At 41.7% G+C, this 27,743-nt stretch overlaps 1 protein-coding gene across 2 annotated transcripts in view; it reads left to right on the top strand.

Annotated features, from left to right (window-relative positions):
• ARHGAP6 (Rho GTPase activating protein 6) overlaps positions 1 to 27,743 on the top strand; it is a 316,518-nt gene that overhangs the window by 141,872 nt on the left and 146,903 nt on the right. The window contains exon 1 of one of the 2 annotated variants that reach the window (XM_048329188.1): positions 14,068 to 14,217. The exons of the other annotated variant lie outside the window; for it this stretch is intronic. Coding sequence (XP_048185145.1) covers positions 14,173 to 14,217 — 45 coding nt within the window. The 5' untranslated portion in view covers positions 14,068 to 14,172. Of the gene's footprint in view, positions 1 to 14,067; positions 14,218 to 27,743 lie in introns of those variants that run through there. 2 annotated transcript variants of the gene reach the window in all.

The following is a 27,743-nucleotide window of genomic DNA, read 5'->3' as shown; positions in this document are numbered from 1 at the left end:
TACTGTGCTTGACAAAGAAGAGCCTTGTAAATGTAGTTCTCCAGTCTGTTTCCCTGACCTCACTTGGGAAAAAAATCCCACCAGCTATGATAAAAATCGTAGCTCCAACTTTTCCTTCTCTCTATTATTGTTCTTCAGATCTTAAATTGAGAGTTTCCATTACAACACAAGGCATGAATGTACTGCTGTTTTGTGTAATGCACAGTGCTTATCCACATATTGGCAGCCCCTTTATGTTCCAGTGCTGGAGGGAAGAAGTAAGAATTTACTTGCAGAGAAAGTGACAGACACTGTCAAGTTCACTTAGGTATTTGGATTTAACATCTGAATTTAAGTAAAAATTCACTTAATTTCTTTTCCTTTGGATATATATCATATTATTCAATTACAGTAATATCAATTTTGCCATAATGGAATTGCTTATTTAATAATATTCAACTGAAAATAAATGTGATAGTTAAAACATGAAAAGATCCTGAGTCAGCTAACAAAAGCCATGAAGTTCAGACCTTAAAGGACTGGCAGATTCTAATAGAGATTTCTTTTTCCTATATCTATTTACAAAATTGAGCCTGATTTTTTAAAACTGAGGGAGGGGAATATTTGAGTCTCCCTTCCCTCACTTAAAAAGTCTGCAAAGCTTTGTTAAGAAACTAAACAGAAAAGCCTCTGAGAAATACATGATCTCCAAAGGAATGCTATGGTCCAGCTGCAGCCGAGGCTGAGGCACATTGGTGACTTCAGTTCACTGCAGACACAGTGTGCTCTCCTCTCTTCTGCTGAGAGCTGCCCTGCATTTGTTTAGGTTGGATTCCCACCAAAAATGGGAGAGTGTAGGTCTGTGTGTCATGCCAGCCCTGGAGCAGCAGAACTGCCACGCTCTTTTGAGCCTCCATCAAGTGGGCACCATGGTTCATGTGCTGGTACTTGCTGCAGCATTTGCTGTGCTGTCCCTCTGGCAGGACTACACACTTCAGAGTCCAAAGTGAAACACTCTGCTCCTTGGATGGTATTTTGTAGGTGAATGTGGAGGAAGTGATAAAAGGTCATGACAGGGTGCAATATTGAAGCTTTCCTGTGTAGCTTTCTGTCCAGTGAAATAAAGTGCCTGAGAGTTGGCTTCTCCATCTGAGATCCTTAGCTGGACCTGAGGTCATTCCAGACCAAGCTTTGGTAAAGCTTTGTAGCAGACCAAGCTTTGATAAAGCAGGTATCACAACAAGAGGTGTGTAGCTTCCTCTGCCTTTGGTTCAGAAGCAATTTTCCATGAGAATCCCATAGTTAAAATTTTCAGGGGTCACTGTGGGATTCACCATACTGTTCTAATGCTTTGTAAACAATCAAAGGCAAAAAAGAACCAAGTTAGATTTAGATTTGTAGAATTTTTAAAGTATGAACAGTCTTTGGACTACAGACATACTGAAAACTATGTGAGTAGTTAGCTGCTACCTTGAATTACAGCCATTGTCAGCAGCCAGTGATTAAATAAAGAGTAAGAGGGAGACGTGTATGAATGTGAATGTTTCACAATGGTTTTGAATTGAAGTAACACAATACTGAGAGCACTCATTTGCAAATCAGTAGGGCAACCACAGTAGTCTAAAAATGATCCCATTTATTGGACTAATCCAGATGGTAGACAGACATATATAAGCATTGTCTTCTGTATCGCTCTAGGCTGATGGAACAGGTTACTGCAACCATCTGTTCATCACTGGACTGTGCTGGTGGGTCTCAGAGGTGCCAACAGACCAGGATGTGTGGAAGTCGGATGTTTACGGTTCAAGCAAGAAATGAGTCAAATCTCCAGCTATTCAAAGCCAAGATGCTTTTGCTTAAAATTAAATAAGGAGCAGCATAATTTTTTTTTCTCTCTGTGGACCCATGGGATCAGTAATTTTTGTTAGGACAGTGATGATTTACCCAGGATCACAAGAGAACTTCTTGTGCTTGTAGAGCTGGGAGCAGACAGTACAGAGGGAACAGAAGAGTCTGTCATGGGTGGTTTTCAGACATGACTTTGTTGTCTCATATCTTTTGTTGGAGTGTTCTTCTGTAGCAAAACATCAGGCCTGAGCACCATCAGCAGCAAAATACTGCTGCCTGCCTTCCTCGTAAGTACCAACAAGAAGTGACAATCTACCTTTTCTCATCTCAGACAGCATGTCTGGGTTTCTGTCATGTGAACATTGCTCTCATTTTGTTTGGAGTCTCTTATGGGTTGTAGCCAGTGTCTTCAGTCCTCACAGGGCATTTCAAGGGCCATAATTTCATCATAAGGCAGCAGTGAAGTTGTGCTAGCACAGTGATTGATCTGTATCCTTGGCTGTGAGTAGAGCTAAGCCAACAGTGATTGCTTGGACAACCTTGCTGGGCTGACTGGGTTTCTAGTTTCAGAAATTTAGTGGTGTCTCAGAGAGGAGCAGTGGGAGCTTCTGGCCATCATGTGTTCATCTCTGAGAACTGCTTCAGCAGGTATTGGAGCCTGCTCCAAGAGGCCCTCAAGCTGGGGCATTGGTCACGTGAAGGTGTCCATTCTCAATTTTGGTCATCCCTGTTGTGTTGCAATATCAGTTTATTCATTCTTTATCTGCTAATGCTACCTTTCCTCGCATTATCTGTCACAGCAAGACTTAGCATGTTTATTAACAATCCTTTTCCTGTCATAAGTATAGTATATCATACTTTAGTAGAAAAAAACCCCTGCATTGCTTTGCAAATTTCAGCTCAGTACCAATGGTGGATGGAGAGATGTTATAGATGAAACCAGGGGGAGGGATGTTTTCCCATCTCACTTGCAGGCCCATGTGTACCTAAAAGGGAAGCTACAGATCCTTTGATTCCTGACTTCCTGTCTTTGAGTACTTTGGTGTACTTTTGACTCTAATTCTGAGTTTTATGGGTAAACTTTAATGTGAAACTCCATTGAAATAACAACATTAAACTGAAATCTTAAATAAGAGATACTGCTTTGGCTATGGGCTTCACAAATTCCAACTAATGAAAAGTGGAGAACCCTGTTATTATAGAGTGATATTCTAATAAAGCTGCTTTAGATGGCCATAGCAATTTTGAATGGAAAAGGAAATAAAACATATCCATTTGGTCACTGTAATTGCATCTACATCAGGACTTCAGCTACATGAGTAACAACTTACACTTCTAAACTGGTTTTGCAACACAGGTCAAACTTTTCTATGAAACTTGAGTTAAAACAGACATGTAGGAAAGGGAAGGCACGAGAGCTGCTGGGTGGGAAGGAAAAGGAAATACCTGAAATCTCTTTCCTTTTCTCCAGCTGTGCCATCTAGTTTTTTCAAACTCAGAGACCAGAGCAGCAGTCTGTGAAACAGTGGTAAAAGAGATGAAAGAGTTAAAGTGAGTTGGAGAGAAGCAGGGACAGTGCAGATCTGTGGAAGGAAAATACTTCCCAAAATGGGTCAAAAATAACAAATACAAAATGTACTGAATGAACTTTTGTTTTTGCTTAAGATTAACTAAAATTTTTTAGAAGAGAAAAAAACACTTTCTCTAACAACAGGAACCCTGTGTATATTTACCTGAGGCTTATAGAAATAGCTCATATGACAAGTCTGGCTCCATAAACTCCGCCTAAGAAGCCTGGATCAGCAAAATTCAATCTGGAAGCTGTCTATAAATTTATTAAAACTGTCTGAGGTTTCTAAGTTAACTATTGAAGTAATCTTCTGTTTGTAAAAAGATTTAAGTTTTATAAGTTACTACTGAAGTCTGTGGAAATCAACTTTGAGCATTCAGTGCTTTAGTTAACTTTAGATTTAATTCTTCTGATAAAGAAATTCTAACTCAAGACCAGCCACATAAAGTGAGGGCTATTTGCAAATATATTTAATTATTTTGAATATATTTTTGTCCTTTTTAATCAATGGAGATTTTCAGCAGTTTCATGCTTCAAATAAATCTTAAAGAAGAAGTCAAAGCAAGCAGTCAGCTGCTCTAAGGCCAATCGAATAGTGCTTTTCTGCATGTTTTACTAACAGATGAATAGGCAATCCCATTTATAGAGCATACTACATGTTGACGGAGCACATTACTTCATTTTGCAGTATTGGCAATTTGAGATCTTAGCAAAACAATGCTGAGGTCGCTCTCATTCTGTATTGCCATCCTTGGAATGTGGCTTGGGTTTTCATTAACTCTCTCACTACACGGCACTGCAGATGGAGACAGATTTTATAGCGGGGGTTGTAATAAACATCAGAGAGCAGAAAGCTGTAAACAGCCTAAATGCTTTGTCCTGTGTAGATGAATTCCTTTTCCTTACCACTTTGATGTTCTCAGCATCTTGTGGACATTTTTCTAATTGGAGGTGAATGGGTGGATAGTGCACACGGACTTTGATACCTCCCAGCTGGTGTGTGGGGAGAAGTGGTCTCAAACTCCTGCACCCAGGGAATATATGCCTCAATATAAACAGTAAAAGTTTGGATATTCAGCCTGGCGCTTGGCTCGAGGCATTCTGGCTCGGCTTAGGAGCACAAATCGTGCACAGGATCACTTCCAAGATTTCTCCTCAACTTTTTAATCAAGGAAACAGGACAAAAAGGGAGAATAAAGAGCACGGCTCTAGCACGGCTCTCTTTCACTGCTGCATTATTCCTGCTTTTCCCTATGCTGGCTTCATTGAAATTACCAGTATTATCAAGTTAGTGTAAAACCGCAGTGAATGTTTCCAAGGCCTTTTCTGTACTTACTTTTTTTTTTTTTTTGAATCTTACCAGGACAGTTTAAGCAATACAAGTCACTTGAGAAGAATTTAACTACAAAGGAACTGGGTGTCCTTATTGCAGAATGACAGCAGACTGGTGGGGGAATCTTTAGGAACAGCTTCAGTGCTTTCAATTCATAGCTTACCTTTTTACAAAGCAATTGCCTGAGAATAGGCCAGCATTTTTATACAAACCAGCCTTTCCCAAGCTGTTTTGCCTAGGGGGATCTTCCCCTCCCAGATTAGCATAAGCGTCCTTGCTCAGCAGGACTGTGACTATACCAGCTCTGGATCCCTGGATCTGGAAGGCTGTGGGTTGTGCTTTGCCTTCACCTTCCTCCAACCTCTGCAAAGGAAATAGCCACAGTATGGGATTCACTGGAATAATTGCACCCAAGCTATGAGGAATTCAGTGTACTTCCATCAGTAAAGGATCCTGCAGCTTAAAACAATACAGCTCTGCAATCGGAGAAACTGCTTGGATGATGGTGCATGCCTTATATGAATGGTGCTTTGATGTTCCTGTTGCTTTTTAAATCACCTTCTCAACAGTGCTTGCACTCAGAGCTCCAGTTTCCAGGTAACAGGGAGAACCAGACGCCCAAGTGCTGGGTGATTTAACGTTTTTCTCAGAACAACTGGGAAGCAGTTTGAGCACTAACGTATTATAACTATTATAACTCTTCAGTTAAACTCAGCTCTTTTGGTGTGGAGACTAATTTGTGAGGGTGAGATGCCACATTTACAGTAGTCACATCTAGTGCAACTGTCACGATTGCTGCAGGGGAGAACAAAAGTACGATAAATACACCTTTTGGTTTATGTTTACTGGGCTGTGTTTTCAGCAATGTGCACTGCTGGATCTGCTTGGGTAAGGTATTAATCCATTGTGCCTGGACATAGAAGACAGGCCTTCTTGCAGATCCCTTTCCCAAGCTCCAACTTGCATTGGTTTATATTTTAGAAACACATGACTGTTGAAACAGGCTATCCAGGCAGTTGGACCAAAAGTCTTTAACACAGTCATTCCTACCTTTGGGTAGCACAGCTTGTTCTAGGGATCTGTACGTGGATGTGTCTGCAATGGCAGCTTCTGCATCTGCGTCTGGAAATGTGTCCAGCATATCAAACACGGCATCTGCTTTAGACTGCCATGCCCCAAACTCTTTCATCTCTACTGTCTGTATAGAGTGGTCTTCAGTGACTAAATGGGGACCAAGATGCCTAACTCATGCATAGACAGTGATGGGTAACTATCTGAACCTGTAGGTGAGTCCCACCTAGAACACTTGGACATGGTTGTTGTTGTTTGTTCTTTTCCTAACTACTTTACAATGTTTTTAGACTTAGTGTAAGAGTCACCCAGAGTGCTTAACATTCTGCATTTCTCCATCTCCCCTTTGAGTGCTGAAGTCTGTTCCCTTATATTATCTCTCACCTGTCATGACAGGTCAGGGGAACTTTTATGCCTGAATCATTAGGTGACTGAAGTTTCTTACTAGAAAACAAATATGCTTTGATGCTTTTGCAGCCTCAAGGTGAAAACAACAGTAAACTTATGGCCAGGGAAAATGATTCTCAAATAAAACTCATTACTGCTTGAAGCCCTCAGACTCCATACAGTGAAATTGTAACCATTCCTGTTCTTCAGAGTAAAACCAGACCGTGAATGTAAATTGCTAGAGCACACTGTAAAAATGCTCATTGTTAATTCAGTGGACAGTCATATACACAAGTTCCAAATACCTCATGAGGAACTCAGTGTGTGAGGTTATTGGATATGATTCCATTTTATAAATACAGATGAAGAAACATTTCAAAAGCCATTAATCACGCTAATGAGTAGAAATTTACTGCAGTGGAAAAAGCTGGTTTTCTGGGTTTCGAATATTTTACTTGCAACTCCTTGAATTTGCTTCTAATCAATCCAGGAAAACTATTCCTGAGTTACAAGCAGGCTGCATGGAGGCTCTGGGTTTATGACTGAGAAAAAATCCTCCTGGGCTGTCCCGCAGCCCAAGGCCTGGGACTGATTCAAGAGTGTGTGTCTTTGGTTAAGTCCATCGTGTGATCCAAACCCAGATCCAGTGATCCTGAAAATTCTCAGTTCCCATTACTAGTGTGGGCTGCCTGGCAGAACTGCTCTGCAGCGGCCTCCCTGGCTATAGGACAGGCTGCCTGCCAGGGCTTGGCACCGCCGGAGATGGCACGGCTCTGCAGCTTGTCAGCGCCAAGACCTCAGGGCTTCACAGGACTGTGGCAAATCCTAATTCCATAGTAATTCTCAGGCTGCCTTTCTGGCTTCCCAGGCTCCCTGCCCTGGAGTGGAGATCGACTGGGATGCCTCCCAGGGACTGTCACTCCAAGGACAGTTTGCATGAGCTCTCCCCCAGGGCTCAGAGAAAAGAGGAATTTGTGTCAGGCTCATTGCTAACCAAGCAGACTGCTTCATGATTTGTCTTCTTCTGGCTCCAAAAAAAAGTATAAGAATTCATAGTTCACAAAAACTTTGAAAATGTTGGCTTAAGACTCAATCGGATGAAAGTCAAATTTTGAAAAGCAAAGTTCCTTCTCAGCTGGAACACTAGCTTTTCAACCAGCCCCAGTGAGTACTAATACTGACTAATAGTTGAAATCCAGAAGAACACAAAGTCCGGCTGCTTACTTGATCCCCAAATTATTGACGACTACAAAAACATGATGTTTGTAACCACTTCACATGTAGACTGAGATGTATTAAACAATGACTTCATTTGAAGAGGTTTGTTAACATTATGAATATTATTATTGTGGGTCAAAAGAGGCTTGGTCTTGTTCCAGTCTTGAAATAATTACTTTTACACTGCAAAACTGGTTTATGAATTACAACATTAAATCAATATGTACAGTAGTCACGTTACTTCTTGGGAGGTTTATTGTGTAGTTATTACTCCGCAGACTAAATGGATTTTAACAATCCCATACTATTCATGAAACAATTTTGAATAAACTTTTGGTTTGTGAAAGAGCCCTTCCTCCTCCTAAATTCTTGTCAAATATTCAGATGGTAAATTTAGATAGGAGCCCATACTTCTGACTGTTGTTGATAAGCATTCTTCTTTCTAGTCAGAGCAACCAGATCATGTATCTGTAGCTGACTCGTTTCAAGTTAGTGGTTTTAGATTTTTTTTTATGCAGCTGCAGTTTCTGTAAAAATCATATGTAATGAAAGAAAATTGTGTTTTTCTCCCTCTCCAGTTCTTGGAAAACATTTAAGGGAGAAGGATAAGTGCTAGTGAGAGCTCAGCCCAGTTTTACTTTCCAGTGAAGGTGAGTTGCAAGGAGATAAACAAGGAAGGAAATAAATGGAGATCTACCTACTCTCAGGAACCAGAAAAATCTTCCAGTGAATCGGTATTTTCCCACATGTGTATAATTTACAGAGATGAGACTTCACTGAGATTTTTGGCTTGCATATGCTTAAGTCCCTTTAGCTGTTTTGATACTCTTAACCTGGAAGTTACACTTGCTTCTTTTTTCTTCCCCCTTATTTCCCCTGCCCCAGCCCTGGCATTCTTCCCCTTATTTTTATCTTGGTCGGTGTCAGCAAGTAAAAATAAACATTAAAAAAAATTAGACCTGAAACCCTGTCATTTATCTTCACATGAAACAGTGAGTGGTCCCATTTATTTAAACTGGAGCCTCTAAGGAGCGAAAAGTATGACAGGATAACTGGTAGCTTCTTCTGCAGCTTTAAAACCCAAAAGAATTCTAGTGACTCATGGGGTAAATGCTAATTTTTGTTGTAAAAATATTTTATACTATGTTTTAGGGTAGGTGTTTTGATCTACAAGTTAGTGGTTTGTAGTTTTAGTTTAAAGATATTCCAGTGAATTTTCACTGACGCTGGAAATAAAGACCATTGTGCCCATGTAAGGGATATAAAGTAATTTAACCTTTTTCTAAACCAAAAGTATTGTAAATTAAATTTCTTTGCCATGCTGCTGATAACTGATAGTGCAGTAATATGCACTATCACATGCAGGACATCATTGACCTACCAATTATATAGTATATCTATCTATAGATATATGGACTTATAAATTAAAAAGTGTAGTGATTTATCAGATGAAATAAATACGAATGTGATAGCTAGAATTAAATACCTGAGTGAGGTTCTGGTAGCACACCAGTGCTAACAAACTCCTGGATGCTTGCTAACATCTTTCACATTAGGAAAAGGTTTCCCTTGTGATTGCTCCATGAGTTGTCCATTTCTTATATCAAGTGCTTACCAGAAGAGGCGGTTTTGGCCCCGGGGCATGTTGTCTTGATTCTCATCTTTCCCTAAGGCTACGTTTGTTGCTGCTGCTCCTTCCCAGCGGATGCCCCATCCGGCAGCAGCAGCTCTGGCAGCTCCAGCTGACCACAGGCAGAGGGCATGGAGAAGACAGGAGAGTCCTCCTCTAAATACTTACTGATTACATTCTTAAGAAAAGCTGTTCCTCCTGCCCCTCTGCACAGCACAGTTTGCATCTTTGAGTTGTAATCTGGAGTCCAGTTTGCCCTTGAGGGCTTCTTGGCACTGGGCTGTGCAGGAGCGTTTCGTAGGTGTGCACAAGGCGCAGTTCCTCTCAGCTTGCACCACCTGGTGCAAGCACAAGATAAGTGTTTGCATCGAGGACTAACACAGCGTGCTTTGTACCTCCCCCCCACGAATAAGGTACTCCTTCTCCACCAGTATGAGCAACACTTGGGCAACTCCTTGAGAGCAGTAACAGCGTCTCACTCTTCTAAGGTATTGGATCTTGTATAAAGAGCTTTTGGACATCTAGGAAATTACAGTGATCAAGCTCTTTCCAAATAGGATTTCTTTCTGTCTAAGAAGATTTGTGTCATTGTAAAGAAGCATCTCCAGGAGTGAGATGGCACTTCATTCTTCATGGGCATTCATACTATTTCCCTAAGTTCTGTTACAAACTGGTGAGAAATTATCAGCATATTTTGATAGGTAGCAAATAAATAAAAGAAAAAAAAGTTCTGAACAAAAAATTTTTGCAGTACATTATCCCTAAATTCCGATTCCTTAGTTTCTAGGTTTTGTTTTTAGAGCTTTATGCACTTCATATATTTGTCTGTCATCTTTTCTCTCTATTCTTTTTGGGAAATAGACTTAAACCGTTACTTGTATCAACTGAATGAACATTTGGCCAGAATAAGAAAAGTCCTAATTCCCCAAGGAAGAAGTATGCTGCCAGTATCACTCTCGGCTCTGGTTCAGCAGCCACAGAGGCAAGTCTTTTCCAGATGTGGAGTTAGCTCTGTATGGAAGCTGCACTCATGTACTATTACAAAGGTCAAGCAAAACAAGACCTTCATGCTTGCTTGAAGCTTTTTCACCTGAAGATATCGACTGTGTTTTCACCTGATAAGCATGGATTGTGTTTTCACCTGATAAGTATGGTAGCCACTGCTTTTCTGAATGCAATGAACCATATTAAGGACTTTTCTGAAAGTCAAGTGAGCTTTAATAGCTGGGCCCCCAGGTGGGCTTCCCCTCACTTAACTGCAGATGCCTGAAGGGCAGCCATCTGACCTAATTGTCACAGAGTCCCACTGCAGTGAAGAAGCACTTCAAATTATGTGCTCTAGTTTAGATGTCTACTTGGAGTGGCCTACATTGTCCACCAGATGTGTGGGTTTCTTCCTGTGGAATAGGGAAGCCTAGGGTGATAAACTGAGATGGAGACTGTAGATGTTTACATTTTGGTGAGACAAATCCGTTACTGCAGTAAGGAACATGCTGGCTGCCCTCCCAAAATAGGATGCATTTGGAAACTTTTTCCTACCTCATCTGGTGTGACATCAGACAGCTTGAGTCACTAGCTCCAGGTGAAGTTCATGGCAGAGAATTAGAGAAGTCACTTCTCCCCAGTTTCATAATTGTGTGCTGTCTGCAACTGAATAGCTATTTTCCTTTGTTTATTAGCAATTACTGTTGAGGAAGAACTCAGTTCCTAGAGTAATAGTGGAAAAACAAAACCTGCCTTCATTAATGATCAGGTAGGTAAGATTCAATTACCTACTCATTTCCCAGCTGCTGTGTTGTAAGCAACTAAATTTTAGCTGAAGCGTTGTTCATTCTTCTTTTCTGTTGTCAATGACAAATGATAAACAGGAGAGGAGTGAAGGTTTTACTGTAATCTATGTTTGTAGGTGTAAAGCCCACATTACAGCTCCTTAAAGCTGTGTAAGGAACAACCACAATGGGAATCATGGAAAGCATGAATTGATTGAGTTGCCCCGGCATGAATATACAGGAAGTTAACTGTGATGCTTTGTATCGTCTCTTAAGAGGAGCTGACCTGGAAGATTTACACTTCCCAAAGTGAGCTGCATCTCTTCCTTGGGTACACATTATCAGGTAAATAAAGGACGAAGGGAATTTGGAATGAACAGCAGGGAGGAATCATAAATGCATCTCAAGTGAATAAGGATAGAATGTGAAAGGGTAAAAGGTAATCAGAATGGCCAGAAAGATCTGTCTGTTAATCGTAGTTGCTAAGTGGTTTAAGAGAGGGACAGATAATTGCAGACAACTAAGTAGTACAGCTCAGTGGGTTCCTGTTCTTTGCAGACCAGGGTGGGCTCCAAACCCTGTGCAGCTTGAAATCAGAGACTCCTTGGCCACCATAAATACAGCGTAAGGGAGCTTTCTAATCACAGCCACAACAGCTTGTGTTCAAAATCCAGAAAGCTTTTGTTGAGGTCTGGCCTTTGAAAACACCTTCTGCAGTCAGCAATTAGTTTTAAATTCTGATACTAGGTATACAAAAATCTTGAACTCTACTATGAAATTTCTGATAGCTGCAACTTAAAAAAACATTTAAGATTTTGTACATGAAGACACAAGAATCCTTTCTCCCTATTTTTTATACTGTGGGTCCAGAACAAAACTGAATCTAGTAAACCTGTGTTTTTCTGGGTTGATACCCCCAAACTGTAACTGCTTGCTCATAACTCTCCTTGTCATCATAAAAAGTTCAACTGCAGTTTAGTTATTGTGTATTCTTTATTTTTAATCTTAGCTGCACCAATGTAACAACCTGTTATTATTGCAAAGCACTTCCATGCATGCTCTTCGTCTGCCGCCAGTATCCTGCTCCCTACTAGACTCCAGAATTCTTTTGTGCCAGCTCTGACACTCATCTCCTCCCTCAGAGGGCTGATTCAGTCTGCTAAATGGAAAGAAAGCTGTGGGCTTCATTTGCGGTATTGGTTTGTGAGAAGCACGGGGGCAGAGGGAAGGGAGGTGGTGGCAAGCGTGTGGCTGGAAGAGGGGGATGAAGAGGGTTAATGGGAGGCAGACTCTTCCTTTGCAGTGACAATGAGTTTCTAGGCCAAACAAGTTTGACCTGCAAAATTTCACCTTTAGTCCTTCCCCTCTCTGGCTTCTCCCTCTAGGGCATTCTTTACCTTCCTGGCATTTTGGCTTTTTCCCTTCCCCTGAATTAGTCTGTTTTCTCAGAGTTTTGCATCTCTCCCTTTGCTGGTTTGCTTCTTCTCTACTTTCCAGTTAGGGTTTATGCTCTCCTCCATACTATTCTTTTCACCTTGGGGTATTTATTAGAAACAACACCCCTATTTTAATCCTTTTATGATGTTTAGCATTTTCTTTTGCATTGGCTACGGTTAGAAGAAGCTGATGGTATAGAGCTTGAGGGTAGAAATCCTGCAAATCTCTTCCCATCTTGCTTACCTGCCTTCTGTGGTCAAACCTGCAGAGCAGACAAACAAACACTGGGAATCAGAGCATTTGATATATGTAGAGTTTCCAGTTGAAAACACCTCCTTGAAATAAAAAGCAGAAATTTAGAAGGGAAAACCAGGGACTCAGGGTTTTCTTTTACCCTTTTTTTCCCACCTGCCTGCCTGGAAATTCTGATGATTTGAAGTTTGATATACAAGGTTTCTTTCTCTTGGTGCTGCTTTCCAATACATGCTCTGCAATTGCTCAAGCATCTACCCTGTCTTGTTTTCCAGGAAGGAGAGTAGCACAGATTGTTCACCCAAGAGACAAAAATGGACTTTATTAGTAAATGCAGATACTGTGTTCTTTGTTCACGCCAAGTTGACTGTCCATGGGAACACTTAAAGATTATTTCCTCTGCAATGGGGATTAAGATCCATGGAAGATCCATAACTGGAAGCTTGTTGAGTACAGTACATCAGCATCAGAGCACATAAAAACTTTGGCTCAACTGATTTATCTTTCCAGGATGTCTTTTGTGTTATTGTACACATTTTTTTTTTCCCAAAATACCTTTTCCTTTCCCCCTAAAGTACTGTGCTACCTCTGTTTTGAGATAATGCGATGCACTAGTAGCATTTGCCTAGATTGTACGTCAGAAACAGTAAAGCTGATTGATTTCATATACGTCATGCACCACCAGAATAAGGCCACTTCCTAAGAGAACAACTGAGAGTAACTGGGAGGGGTTGCTGCCCTTACCAAGATTTGTGCAGAGAACTGAAAAATTATTAAAAAGGTGAAAGAGGGCTCAGGAAGTCATGTAGCCTGGCCTAGGCTCTGCTGAGGCTTTGCTTAGCTGAGGGAGGTTCATACATTTTTAAACACTTCCATTGATGGAATAATCTCCCCAGGCAAGTCACACAGAAGTCACTACTAATTATATAATGCAGCAATGCAATTTTCCTTCAAAATTTGTTTGATCTTCTACAGTTTGTGTAAAGACACATTCATAAAATAACAAATAGGCTGTGACATAGCATTTCTCTTTTCAAAGCCTACGCATGAAGCCAGTCCACCCAAAGCACGCATTGTGAAAACATTAACAGGAAAGTTACGTTTTATTTGTCCGCCTCTCCTTCACCTTTAGATCCTCGCCTGCAGGACGAGGTTCCTCGTCCCCAGGCGCTGCCAGGGGCCGGCGCGATGTTTGCCCCGGGGCTGCGGGACGGGACGGCTGGAGCCGCCGCTCCCGGGCGGTCGGGGCTCGGGACAGCGCCTCCACGGGGCGCCTCGCCCGGCGGGCCCCGAGCCGCCGTCAGGGTCCGCCCGGGACGGCCAGAGCCGGGAACGGAGCCGCCCCTCCGGGCAGAGCTCGCAGGTGCGCCGGGCCGAGCGCCGCGGGGAGGCACCGGCGCTGGGCGGGAGAACCGAAACCGCCGCCCCTCCGGGAGCCGCCTCCCCCCGCTGCCGCCCGGCGCTGCCCAGGGGCTGCCGGCTCCCGCGGCGGGGTGGGGACAGCCGGGGGCGGGCTGCGGGCGGGAGTTACGAGGAGGGGCGCCGGGGGCCGGAGGCTGCCGGGCGGGAGCCCAGCGCTGCGGCGGCCGCCGGACGGCAGGTCGGGTTTAGTGCCCGTGCCCAGCGCCACCGCCGCGCCTGCGGAGGGAGCGGCGCCGCCGCCCGCCCGTTCGCGCCCATGGGGGACTCGGTGTTCAGCGAGAGGCCGGCGCTGCGCTACGCGGTGAGTGCCGCGGCGGGAAGGGGCTGCGCGGGGCCGGGGCGCCCACGTGTGCCATGGGGTGGTGGGAGTGTTCGTCCCTCCGTCCGTCTGTCCGTGCGCACAGGCGCGGAGCCGCGGGTCAGGGGGAGGTGGCTGCCGTCCTGCCCCGGCGAGGACTCGATGCGCGCAGCCTGCAGGCACGGCGCCGAGCTGGAGGTTTTGCCCCGCTTTCCTACGTGGGAGTGCCGCGCTTTGCTGGAGATGACATAAAAATATATATTTTTAATTAATAAAAAAGAGGGCGATGTGGTGCCAGCCACGGGGCAGCCGGGCTGCAGCCGGGAGGAGCGGTGGCGGTGCCGCCCCTCCCCGGGGGTAGCGGGGCGCTCCGGCTTAGGGAGGCGCTCGGGGGATCCCGGGAGCCCCGTGTCCTGCCCCCGCTGGTCCCCTCTCTCGTCCGCGGGCTGGGGGTGAGCCCAGCACCGGGAGTGCTCTCGGTGGCTGGTTCCGGCACCGCTCCCGCCGCGGTTCAGATAATAACACCATACTTTATTTTATTTCCTTCACGAGAGCTGGTGCTGTTTAGAAGCCGCTGCACTTCCACCAGCCTTATTAGGAGCATTTTCTCGTTTGCTCTGGCGGGAAAAAAAAAAAAAAAAAGCCGCGTAAAAACAACCAGCTGCCTCCTCTCCTGAAGCCATAAATAAACTCCAGCACGAGTAATAGCATGCGAGGGCTGCTGCCGCTCTCGTTTGCACCCATGTCAGTGATGAATAATTTTATTGCTGTTGTTAAAGTTGTGTGGGAATTGTCAGTCAGAGCAGGCTTGCTTCACTGGTCCTGGGAGCACGGGTGCTGGATTGGTGGGATGGGTTGGTGGATTTCTAAGTGTATCACTTACGGGGTGCACTTCGATGTGCTTCTTTTTTCACTTGCTTCACTTTTGATTCCTTCAGTATTGGACATTAAATTAAACTTCTTTTTATACACCCTTTTTTTTTTTTTTAAACCTACTGTGAACAATTTGAAAGAGACAGCTTGGATTTTTTTGGGACGCAGGGTTTAAAGTCTGTCTCTACATATTTTTGTACCCACTCAACTGTAGGTGTTAGTGCATTCAGCTGCTGTAATAATACTAGAGTTTTTGGAGGTAATGGTAGGTCACCTAAATTAGTTAATAGAAGCAAATACCTTTGGTACTTTGTATGAGTAGCGATAGTGATTTCACCAGGAATCTAGTTATCATACACCAAATGAATTGGAACCACTTCTTTCAACAGGGTAATGGTGCCGTATTTCCATGCGTGGAGACCACTGCCAGTCACGTCACGTGCTAGCGCCATGAGACTTTTATTACTTCCTGTGATTGTGCTTGTCAGTCTTCCATTAACTACTAGTTGCAAACACATTATTGTTTCTGTCAGTTGGGTATCAGTCTGTTTTATGCCCAGAGCCAGCAGCAGGTAGTGCATTGAGTTCAGGACAGCAGGCGTGCAAGGGAAAAAGGATGGCCAACCATTTCAGGTGACCATTACCCCTTTTGCAAAACCCCTGCTGTTTCATTGCTGTATATTGCAGCAAAAGGGAAATTGTGCACCTAAGAATGAAACTTCAAAGTATTTTTTACTATTTTAGGATATATTTCAATAATAAAGTAGCAACACATAGTTATATCATGGAGGTAAGTGACGTTTGTAGTTGATATTACTGATTTGCCTGGAGAATAGGGATCTGGATGCTGCATTATCCATGCATAGGCTTAACGTGGAGTCTATGAAAAACCTAGATGAAAAGAAATGCTTGTTCGCTTGATGATAAGCTAAGGCTGTAGAGCTTTCTTGTATTGGGACCTTAGTAATTCCTGCTTAAATGTAACATAGTACCGTTCTCATTAAGTAATTGCATGGTGTAAATACAAATCAAGTTCTTGGATTGTTCTGATAATTGTGAAATAAAAATTATGCAGTGTTATAGCATTTAATAGCAATTAATTTATTGGCAGAAGAAATTATAGTGATTTCTGTGGTGAGCTTCTCTTCAGATTTTCAGAACTGATAATAAAAGTTTCGTGGTTTTCATGAAAGGAAGCATCTGCACTAGCATCTTTGTTCTGATCAGCAGTGTGCTTTTGAAGGAAGTCTCCCAGTCTTCCCCAGTTGTGTGCTTAGCTTCATGTCTCGGGGTAGTCAGAGCATGGGAAACAGCATTTTTTCAGGTGATGCTGAACTGGGGAATGTGCTCTTGGTGCTTCACAGAGCTTGGAGGGTATTTGAGCCTCAGGACCAAGCTAGAGTCAGCTAAACTTGGAAAATTCATGTTGTTTGGACATTCGATCTGTTGTACCAGCCCCTGAGCTCTGCAATGTGCTACATCCAGTGCAACACAATAATGTAGCCATAAATCAACAGGGATGACACTGTGATTCTGAGGCTTCCTAGTGTGTTTGCAAGCACAGCTTATACAAACACAGACTTAATATCTTAAGACTGTTATGTCAGTGGGTATGATCATATCACCTCTAGCACAGTTGATCCTGTGTGTGCGTGTGTGTAAGTGGGTGTGGGATGACTGATAATTATGTCACGGTTCCATTTTGAACTCAGCACTGGTGTTGACTTACCAAAACTCCAGTAGGCAAAGAGGTGATTTTAATAAGCTGAAACATTGTTTTCAGTGAAAAGTAAGTTAAAAGAAACCAGCCATTTGAAAATGAATAAAAATATATTATTAAAGGAGTAGGTGTAAAAAAAAAAAAAAAAAAACAAAAAACCAAAAACCAAACCCAAAAAACTCCACCAAACCAAAATGCAGATTGAGAGTTCTACTTGCACTGGATCACGGAAACAATTTTTTTTAAATGAAAACTTTCAGAAAGGTAAATAATATCTCATTCTTGATGTATGTTGCCTGGCCAAACTGTACCCTTTAATTTTTAGATGTGGGTTAGTTTTACCTGCCCACTAATCATCTGGCTGAATTACTCTGATTTACAAGCTCTTTTTGGTATCATGGTGTTTGTAACTGATACTAAGATGTCCAAATGTTCCAGGAATAGTTTTCACATAGTTTCATTAAAAAGAAATTGTCACCTTCCTGGCTTGGGACTTCTTCCTGTTTGTTGCTAAATTCCTTCTTCCCCTTCCCCCCCCATCTTAGTAGCTTTATGGGGGAACTAAAAAGCTGCTTCATATATTTTGGCTAAAACACCAGAAGGCAATATTGTACTTACTTTGAGATATCCATTGGTTACTTGAGATGCAGAGTTTTTTTATGTAACAGAAAGACTCAAAACAGCCTCAGCTGTTACCCAATCAACCGGCCCCTCAGTGGTTCAAAGCAGGAAACTTGGAGCATGATCTGGTTTGTATATAGCCATTTTAATCTTAGTGTAATATCTTTAATCTTGTTTTGTCTTGAAACATTTACCAGAAAGGATTTCCCTCAAGGGAAAGGACATTTTACCCTGATGCGGAAACTCTGGCTGCCTTTCACCAGGGAATATGAGAAAGTGGGGAGGAGCTGAGAGTTGGAAGTGGCTGCCATGACTTGAGGGGTACCTTGGGGAATTCGTCTGAAGAGATGATGTGACTCTTTCTTGGGGCCAAAACCAGAGTATTTTGGCATCCAGAGTGGAAGGGATGTGTGAGTCCCTGGACAACACAACTTTTGAGTTGGTTTAAGCTTCTGAATTTATATTTATTTTCTGATAATGAAGTCACCTCAAATTCAGACACTGGAGGAGAGTATTTTGAGGAAAGAAGGGTTTTTTTCCCAGCCTCCAGCAGTGTTTGGGGCACTGTATTGTGTGTTTGCTCAGCCCGTGCCCAGCTGACCCCTTGCTGGGGTGATGGGCAGACTGGCTGCTCACTCTTCAGTGTCTTAAGGCCATCAGTCTGCATGGAAGGATGGAGAAAACAAAAGAAACAGTTTGCAAGGGAAACTGACACTAGTGAGTGAAACTTCTGCTTTCTGAAGGGAGTAAAAGGAAGATAATAGATATTTTCCTTTAATATTCCAGTTGTAGTTATGCTAACTGTACCTCATAACAATTAGGTATTAGAATAATTCAAGGTGGAGTAGCGAGATTGGTGGTGACACTGTAAAAGCGTAAGCTGGAACGGTAAAAAATCTCCTTGTGAGGAGGACCCAAGCACTGACATCCTCTTGTGGGCTTGCTTGTGTTTTGCAAGAATCCACTTTTAAAGACAGTTGCTTGTGTTTCTGATTTCAGGACACATTGCTTCATGGCTTGAGCCTTCAGCCACTCACAGATTTTAACAACAAACTTGTATGCCGCAAGCAGACCACATTTGTTACCATAATTGTAGGAAATCCTGCAAGTAATTTATCTTACTGGACTAGTAGGTGTGCTGCCTTCACCTAGATAATTTGACTGGTTTCTCTCTCTTCCCGATGGGCTTGCCAGCAAGAAGCAGCATAGGAGCAGTCTGGCCCGGTGTGTATCCAGGTCAATCATAATGTATTTTTGTACTTAGGTTTGGTGAGATTAAGGACAGGCTGTGGGTTGGTGAGTGTGTTCCTGCCCACCAAAAAAACTTAAACATCTCTACTCCACAGAAGGTAGCTGCTTATTTTCTCCTATCCTGATTAACTCACAAGCAGAGTTAACTTTTTCAGGAAGTTTAGTTGCTCTGTAGGTGTTGTTTTCAAATTAGAAAGTTGTGAAGAAAACTATCAAATTCGCCAAATAAGCAAGCTACAGAGGAGGCAACTAGCAGTAGAGGAATGGTTAAATGTCAGATTTCTGGCCTCTGATTCTTGGATTTTATTCATCAAGGACTTATGCTCACCTTATGCATGTTGGTTTTTTTAGAAGGAGGAATATGATTTCTGATGATTGTTGAGCCCAGTGCTTCATTCTTCATTTGGGTGAAATTCCCAGTGACAGTGGTGACTCTGCTTACACTTCTGCAACATTTGAAAGTACTTTTATTGCTAATCTCTAAAGAGCATATGTAAATATAGGAAGTGAGCACTCTTTGTCACTCAATATGAACACCAAGGCCAAGCTTTGATTTGGATTGATGGCATCTGAAGTGAGTCCAGCTGTTTTTTATCTGCTGTGCAAAGTGCCCATGAGTTGACACCAGAGAATCCAGGGAAGACAGGAAGCCAGGGGCTCATGTGTGTCACAGGATTTTAAAAAGTTACAGGAAGTAGATTTCCATTCTGATCAGGTTCTATTTTTTTACAGCTCTTGAACACTTGATGTATTCTGGGAGCTCTTCAATGACATGTGGATATGAATGTTCTTCCTCTCATGTACAGGAGAAAGGGGGGGCAAATGCAGGCTGAGTTGGGCAGGACGTGCTAGGTTAGGTGCAGAGCTACTCTGATGTGGTTTTATTAGTCTGCTCCCAGATACTGTGCAGGAATAGAAGTGGCCTAAAGTATGGAGAAAGTGGCCACCCTATGTATAGACAACAGGAGGTAAAGCTTCCCTTTATTCATTTTCTCTCTCTCTGTGTCTAGCATAATCTTCCCTGCAGAGCAATTACAGCTCTTGTAATAATACTTACAAAGATACTGTTTAATAATAAACTCCCACATGAGTGGAGCTTCAGGGTTTCTCTTCGGAAGGGCACACAATCATGAGGCTCAGATGTGGTGCTGTGCTTCTCCAGGAAGGTTTATGCTGATTCTGCTTCGCCAGGAGAAGATCGAATCGACCAGCACTAATCGATTAGTCGACACCAGTCCTTTGCAAAGCTTCAGGATGAGGTTTTGGGTTCAGGTCTGCCTGAGCAGCAAGGTCATGTGTGGCTGAAGTCAGCAACCTGTGCTTGTAATGAAGGTTAGCCATGTAGATGAAGTGCAAGATGAGAATTTCAGTCTCTGTTATGTCCTTTTTTGGTTATTTTTGAGCAAGGCTCTTCTCTGGTCCTTTTAAATTTCTTTTTTCCCCTGTGGAAATACTTCTCTGCCTAAAAGAACCTGTGTGTGGAAACACATGCTAGCCTTTAGAGATTGTTTGGGTGTGAAGGTGGTGTGAATACAGAACTACCCTGAAGTAAAAATGTTGAACTTCACATAGTCAGTATTCCCCGCACAAGCTGATGGTTTGTATTTCAGTTCTGTTTGCCAAAAGATTTTTGAAATTTGCAGATGTGTCTTCACACTTCTTTCAGCCTGAAGAGTGAAGTAAATGGAAGATATTTAAGGTCACAGATATATTTAGATAGTTGGTTCTACTTTTATTTATCTTCAGTTGCAAATTGGTTACCTTTTATGTGCAAACGCCTGTGTGAGAACTGTGAAGAAGGAGATTTACTTACTTGAGAGATTTGTTTCTGTAGAGTTATACATAATAAAGTAGTTTTGCTGGCTACGTCTCTTCAAAATTTCATATATATTTAGAATTTTAATCTCAAATGAAAGGCACCTAAGACATACTCTGGTTTACATGTCATCATGTAAGTAGTGATTTTTGAACATCTTCCATTTGTCTGCTAAGTACCTCTGTTGTTCACCAAGTCTATTTCTGTGCAAGGCATGTTTGCTGCTCTTGTTGTAATGGAATACCTGTACCTGTGGCAGAAATACAGCTGAACTCTTAGTGACTTGGAAAAGATGTACTCGGAGTTCAAATTCCACACTACTGCTGCTTTTATGACATTTGAGAATATAGAAAGACATTTCGCTCCATGCACTGCATGGAGTGAAATGTCTTTTTCTTGTCTAGGAAATAAAGGAGGTCTGCATGCATTGTATTGCTTACAAAAAGAATCTGACAGCCTTTCTGTAACATGCCTTGGCTGACAAGTCCACATGGTTCACATTAAGTTTCTCTAAAGGGGTGTCAAATCTTAGTGCTCCCTTGGGAGATACCTGGATGTTATCAGGCATGGCTGACTTAAAAAGAAAAATAAGTAATGTTTTTTTCTTTCTAATGCTTACTATTCTAAGTGCTATTGATAGCCCACATTTAAAAGGATTTTCTGAAAATCTCCTCTACTAAATCAAAAATGTTATGAATTGCTGATGGAAAATTGAATATTACAGCAGTACTTTAATAGACTGTATTTAGTGTTCATTTGTTAAGGACAACCTAAGTAAAGTTTGGGTTTTTCAGGCTGTGGTGCCCTCAGGTATGCAGAAAGAGTAAGTGCTGATCTTAACTACCTGCAGGATAGTCTGCTGTTATTTCATACTTGGATGCTTTACATTTTTGAAGCAGGTGATTGGAGCTGTGGAAATTATACTGCAGGCTGTTGATATTTCATCATACAATTGAATTGTTTACTTCAAAATAATATCTCATACTTTTGCGTGTTAGTTTATATGAATCTGATTGTTGGTCACTTTTGCTGCGGTGCCGTGAAGATAGATGATCCTACGATTTTATAGCTACTACTGTGCTATGTAATTACATGTAGATTAGAGCCAGTCTTCACTGTTTCTGTTTACTGTAGATGATCAATTTCTTTGAAATCAAGCATCTTGAATAACTAAATATCCCTATAGCACCCAAACTTTGGCCTGAGTGTCTTAACAACTGCAAGTTTCAGGAGATTTCTTTTGATGTTGATAAAGGTAATAATAATTGCAAAGTTTTAAATATTTATAAAGTTAGTTGCATTGTTTGGGGTGTCAGATTTGATGCAGAGACCTAAATTAAATGGTGTTTAATGATGACTATTTTTCCCTTTTTCCTGTTCGTTTGTAAAAGGTCCTGTTACGCTCATCTGTATGGGACTTGGCATATGGATTCAGTATCCTTGCTGGCTGAAATTCTCATTTGTGTGATTACTGTATTTTTTCCAGTCTGGTCCTATTAATAAATATCCCGAGGCTTTGTTTAAACACAAGCTGTGGAAAAGAATCTGAAGATCATTGTTTGATTAAGATTTATTTAAAACTTGGAAATGTATTTCTGCTTTCCAGGTGGGAGTTCTTAATGAGCACAGTATGTAGACCTACCTGTATGAAAATCAAACCAAACCCATAAGCAAATTGTGCTGGAAGAAAACCGTAGGTACTTGGAGCCTACTCCTGTTCTTGCTGAAATATGTCCCAGCTCTTGAAACAGATGTGGAGTCCAGCTTTGTGCAGAGGCCACACCCTCCACTTCCCTTGGCAAATTGTCTTGCATTCCAGTGACCCTCTGGACAAAACATCCTTTAATTGGTACTGTGGCCTTAAATGTTTATTTTTTTCTTCTGTGGTAAATTTTTCTTGTCCTGTATCACTGCAGGCTGTCATTAATATTTGCATACTGTTATTATGTATCCTTTAAATGTCAGCTTTTGTAGCTGCACATATTGAATGTTGGAAATATTCCCCATTTCTATGAAAGTTATCTTAAATAAAAGTGAGTGATTTATTTTACTGCAGAGTATGGCACTGAGGAACTTGTGGTAAAATGTCAGAGGGGTTTTCTTGTTTGCAAGCAGAGATCTCTATGAGTAATTGAGGAACCCCCTGATTAGCTGCTTGCTTCCTCTCCCAGATGCCTGTTTCTGTGGTCTCCCTTGTGCTTTTGTAGTCGAGTTCACAGCCTGTTCTGGCTTCTGAGCACAGCTGGACAAATGGTAGGAACAGGTAGCAGAAGAGGAAGTTCGTGGCTTGGCTTTTAACTGGAGGGTACATGTCATTCAGCAAGCTCTTTCAGGGTTGTAGCTGCTGAGTCTCTTACTTCTTCTGGTGTCTGCAGTGTCTTGCAAAAGTAGAGGAAGCAGCAATGACCAGGGAGTTTTGTTTCAACCCATGAGAAGCACATGTGAGCCTCAGGGGCTGCCCCTGCAGTGAGGGATGCCACATGTTCAGGTCTTGACATCAGGTATGTACCTCATTGATGGGTTTGCACTGGAGAGATGCACATGCACAGCATAGCTCTCAGCATCATTTGAGTGACAGGCAGCACATTCTAATACCTCTGTCCAGGTCAGGAGTAGGGGAGATGTTGACCCATGTCCCTGTAACCTCAAAAGCTGAATTGCCTGTGATGACTGTTGGAGGAGCACGGGAGATGACTGCAAACTGTGATGCAGAACTGTGAGCAAATGAAAATTGCATCCCTTGCTTCCAGTTGTACATGATGGACAGAAGCTTAAGTTTTTCAGGAGTAAAAACTACAGTGTCACACAAGTACATGAGTCAGTCCTGCTCTCAGCATGACCTGGCAGTTTTAGATATAAAGCCACTGGGCTTTCCAGAGGTAGTTCACAGTCCTTCTTTCAGCAGAAAGTGAGCTCCTGCTCCATTGTGATTCAGGACACACAGTTGTATCTTTTAGGGAAGGATCTTGCTGGTGCTTCATTCTGGGCTGCTTTGTTTCTTGTGGCTGAGTGAGGCTGCAGTTGGATGCTGTGGCTGGAAGGAATGAAGTTGCTAGTGATGAGCTTTGTTTTCAGAGTTTTTGAGGACTGTCAACATGAATTTCTCTATAAATATTTGTGGATTTTTTTATTTTTGCATATCTTATCCTGAAATGTATTTGTGCGGTCTGATTTAGATTGATGTAAATCTGAAAAAAGGCCACAGGAGAATGGATTAATTAAATGCAAATTTGTTAGTTTTCTTGCCCCTTACCTGTCTTCTTCCAGAATGCATCTGCATTTTAGTCAGGATTTTCCATGCATGAATGCACAGCCCATGTGAAGTAATATCGAATTCTATATTTTAGGAATTTAAGATGAGAAAAACATTGCAAGAGGGCAGAATTAACCTCTGTCAGAATTACAGAGGAGAAAAAGGGTAAAAAGAGTAAACTGTGCAGTCCTCTGTACATTGTACATTACTCTGTCAAATGTTTTTGTTATTTTATTGTAACAAGGAGAGTTGCTTGCATTTATTTACAGAAGAGATGCTCTTGTCCTTATTGAATGCTGATCAGCTGATGATTTCCCTTCTGGCTAACTATATTTTTTTTTGGAAGACATTCTCCCTGCTGTGAATTGTCTAATGAACAATAGTTGTCCCAGTACAGGTGATTCATGGCTTTGGAAGTGGTCCTTGCAAATCTTTATTTACTGGTAGCATTGTAGTCTTGAAAGCATTCCTTGAGATGAGAAATCTGTGAGTCTCCAGTTACTGAGTCTTTCTGCATGGTTTTGGATGGCTTGTTGTCAGTGATGCTGAATCATGCATTTTACTTCCAGAGAGTATACATAATGGCTGGAGAGCATTTAAATCCTTCAGTACTAGAACAGCATTTCTGGCCATAAGTTAAAATTGCCAGAGTGCCTCCTAGTCTCTAAATTAGGCTGAACTCAAGACTGTGGCCCTTGCTGCAGTGGTATGACTTCAATTTTTCCAATACTGTGTGTCACACCGATTTGTATCATTTTTCATTTCTGCATTCCCATCATCCATTTAAAGTTATCTCCTTCTGTATTTGCATTGGTGCAGGCTTTCTCAAACCCAGGTAAGCAAGAACTATTTTTGTGCCCTTAAATATGTCATAGGGGCCTTTAGTCATCTTCTGTAAAGTGATGAGAAAAAATTACTTGGCTGATTGTCAAACGTATTGTCTTTCAGCAGCGTTGAGGTCTGTACAGCTCAATTTGAAAAGATGCCTTTACTAGGAGTCAGCCTTGTTCCTTTGGCCAGCTGAGGCCTCGGGCTGCGGCTTTTTTCTTTCTCATCTGGTGTTGCCAGATAATACCCAGTAGTTGTTGCTGTGCAGCAAAACTATTTTATGCTATTGCAACTCCTTTTTCTCAGCAAGACTGAAAAAGGTGAAAGGGACAGTATTTCTGTCCCTACCTTAAATAAAGAGTGACTGAAATGCACACAGGGAAGAAAATCTGATGAGTTGCAAGCTGCTGGTTTTTTTTTTTTTTTTCCTTTCTCTTGAGCATAACCCCAAAGTATTTGACAAGAAATACTATTGCCAGGAAGTCCTTACAATTATTATCTGTGCCTGCAAATAGAGTGCCTGTTACTTTAGCTAGCATGTAATATTAAGCAGAGTTTACTTCTATCTTACTATATTTTGTACCAGTTGTTTAAATCACTTATCCTTTATGCAGAATTCATGCCTGAAATTCCAACTGAAGAAGTATCATTGAATTCCTTTCCTTTACTAACATGTTTCTGTTGATGATTTTTTATTTATTGCTTATTTTAAAGTTCTCTTAAATTCTCTCTTGCAAGAAAGTGAGAAAACAAACCATCATGAAATACTGATGCTCTATAGATCATGCACAACAATTTTTAATAAAAATGCTGTGCAGAGCACATTTATCAGCCTAACTCATTCTGTATGACTTCTGGTGGAACATTTGCACTTTTTAATCAGCTTTCTACATCATTTGGTGTTAAAATAAATACAATACAATTGGCTATTAATAACTATTTACTTAAATGTGTGAGGCTTTGCAGATTAGAGTGTCCCTTTCACTAAAAGTCACAGGAAATAGCAAGGTTTTTCACGTCTTCCAAGTTATGTGTGTCATTTGGTAACACGCATTCTCCCAAGATAGGGTTGTTAGAGCTCAGATCTTCATGCTGTTGACATTTGTTAATTATATTTCCTTTAATTTTGCTGGTGGGATTTTACAAGGTGGCGCTTTGGTTTGAACCCTTCAAATTCAAATGAAGACCTTCAGCTGCAAAGATACAGAAGACTGATGTTAAAATGACTCTCTTCGTTTTTCCCCTTGTCTTGTATACATTGTCATTGTATCGTGTGTTAATATTGTGTGTTTGAGACACTTGTAGGTTTGATCTCTTATCTAACACTGTTCCTCTCCTAAGGGTGCAAGACCAGGCTAAGTCAAGGTTTCATTTTACATTGATGAATGTTTTCTTTACAGTATATATTACTGAAGTTTTCTGAAGTGCTGCAGCTCTGCTCCTGAGGTCTGGTGTAAAACAAACTTCAAAACTGAAAGCAGATTTCAGTCATTGCTTCTGAAAATCCCAGCAGTTGCATGGCTGTTTGACAAGGGGTGAGGATGGTTTCAGAGTTTATGAAGTCAAATTTTTATAAACTGACAAGAGCAGAGTTTGTACATAGCTTGTTCTGTAAAGTGCTTAATGCATTTTGGTGCATTTAGAAGTAATGATGTGTAATAGAGTGTGTACGTATGTCCTTGGTTTTCACAAATAACCTTGTTATGTTCTTGGTGATTCATCTCACTGTTTTCTCTCATGAAGCTTTTTTTCCCCACTAATGGTAATACTACTTAGTTTTCTGTTACCTGAGTAGAATTTCTATTTATCTATTAAGGATGCAAAAGCAAGGGGGAAAAGGGGAGGTCACACTTATTCTGGGATAAGTTTCTGCAGTTAATGGAGTTACCATGAGGAATTAACGTCTTGCTGTTTTGCCTAAACTGGCCTCTAGCTATCTTTGTGGATCCCTTTTAAAGCAAGCTTGAATGCAAATTTAACAGGGTGATTGGAGCAAAGCAACAATAAATACTCTGACTCATCACAGTGCATATTTAGGTATTTAGAGAGAGATTTAACTCTAAGTGAAGTTTCTCAATCTGGCTCCAAATAAGCAGACAAAGAAACAACCTTTTGATTCCATTCATCAGGCAAATGAGGTTGCTTTTACATGAGCTTTCTTCTATTATCCTCAAGGTTTGCCTGCTTGATGCAGAAGTGGGTAAATGAATGGCTCTGTATTCCCTGTCACCCATTATAATTGTCTTATGATGCAGATTCTTTGCATTTGAGAGTCCTTTCTGTCCATGTTGTGCCACACACGGTTCAGATGATCCCGGCCTTACGAGTGGTGCTTTCAGCCTCAGTGGTGGTTATAAATAAGCAAATATAGTGAAGACTGAAGGTCAGGGCTGTGCTGACCTGCTCAGAGCTACAGGAGTGTTCACATTTGTTTCAAACAAGAGAAGTAATGTGGTGTTTGAGTGGGCATTGTAGATGCAGTCCTACTGATGGTGTGGCTGGATATCTTCCTGAGCTCCATTCCTGCTGGCAGCAGGCAGTTGCAGTGAGACCACTGCCCCTTCAGACAGCATACACCAGTGCTTGGTTTGTGCTCTGTCTGAGTAATACTTTAAAAGAATTCCTTGTATAGAAACTGTGTTGGCACTCAAAAAAGGGTTGAAAAAATACCCCTGTCCTCTGGTGCTCAGTGAATCCTGAGTCTTGTCAGCTACTTACCGATTTCTTGGTTTTCATTAGTCCTGGGGGTTGATAGCTCGCCCAGACTTCAGCTGCAGCTTTTGTTTGCTCGCTGAAGCATCAGCATCACTGAAGAGCAGCACTTGAGACTGAGTTACACATTCATATAAACAGCCCTGCTGACATACCCGTGTAAGTAAATGCATAACCATCATTTTAGCGAGAAGCAATGCTTAAAAGATGTTTCTTTGGGGAAAAAAGATCCTTGTAATCAGAAGCTTTTCTGCTTTCTATCTTTCTCTTTCGTATGTACATTGCAATGTATTCATTGTGTATGTTTTTGTATACCGTTCTTGTATGTCTTCTCTGCTGGAAGTATTCACTTCAGATTATCCACAAGATTACCCAATCACCACATCACAGTTGGTCTTTAATGAATGCCATTGGCATCGAGGGCCACCACACTGGAGGAGTGAGCAAGTCTTGCT

The sequence above is a fragment of the Corvus hawaiiensis genome, chromosome 2 (assembly GCF_020740725.1).
Source record: "Corvus hawaiiensis isolate bCorHaw1 chromosome 2, bCorHaw1.pri.cur, whole genome shotgun sequence".
In the NCBI taxonomy this organism is placed as follows: Eukaryota; Metazoa; Chordata; class Aves; order Passeriformes; family Corvidae; genus Corvus; species Corvus hawaiiensis.
This window is presented reverse-complemented; position numbering and strand designations above follow the sequence as displayed.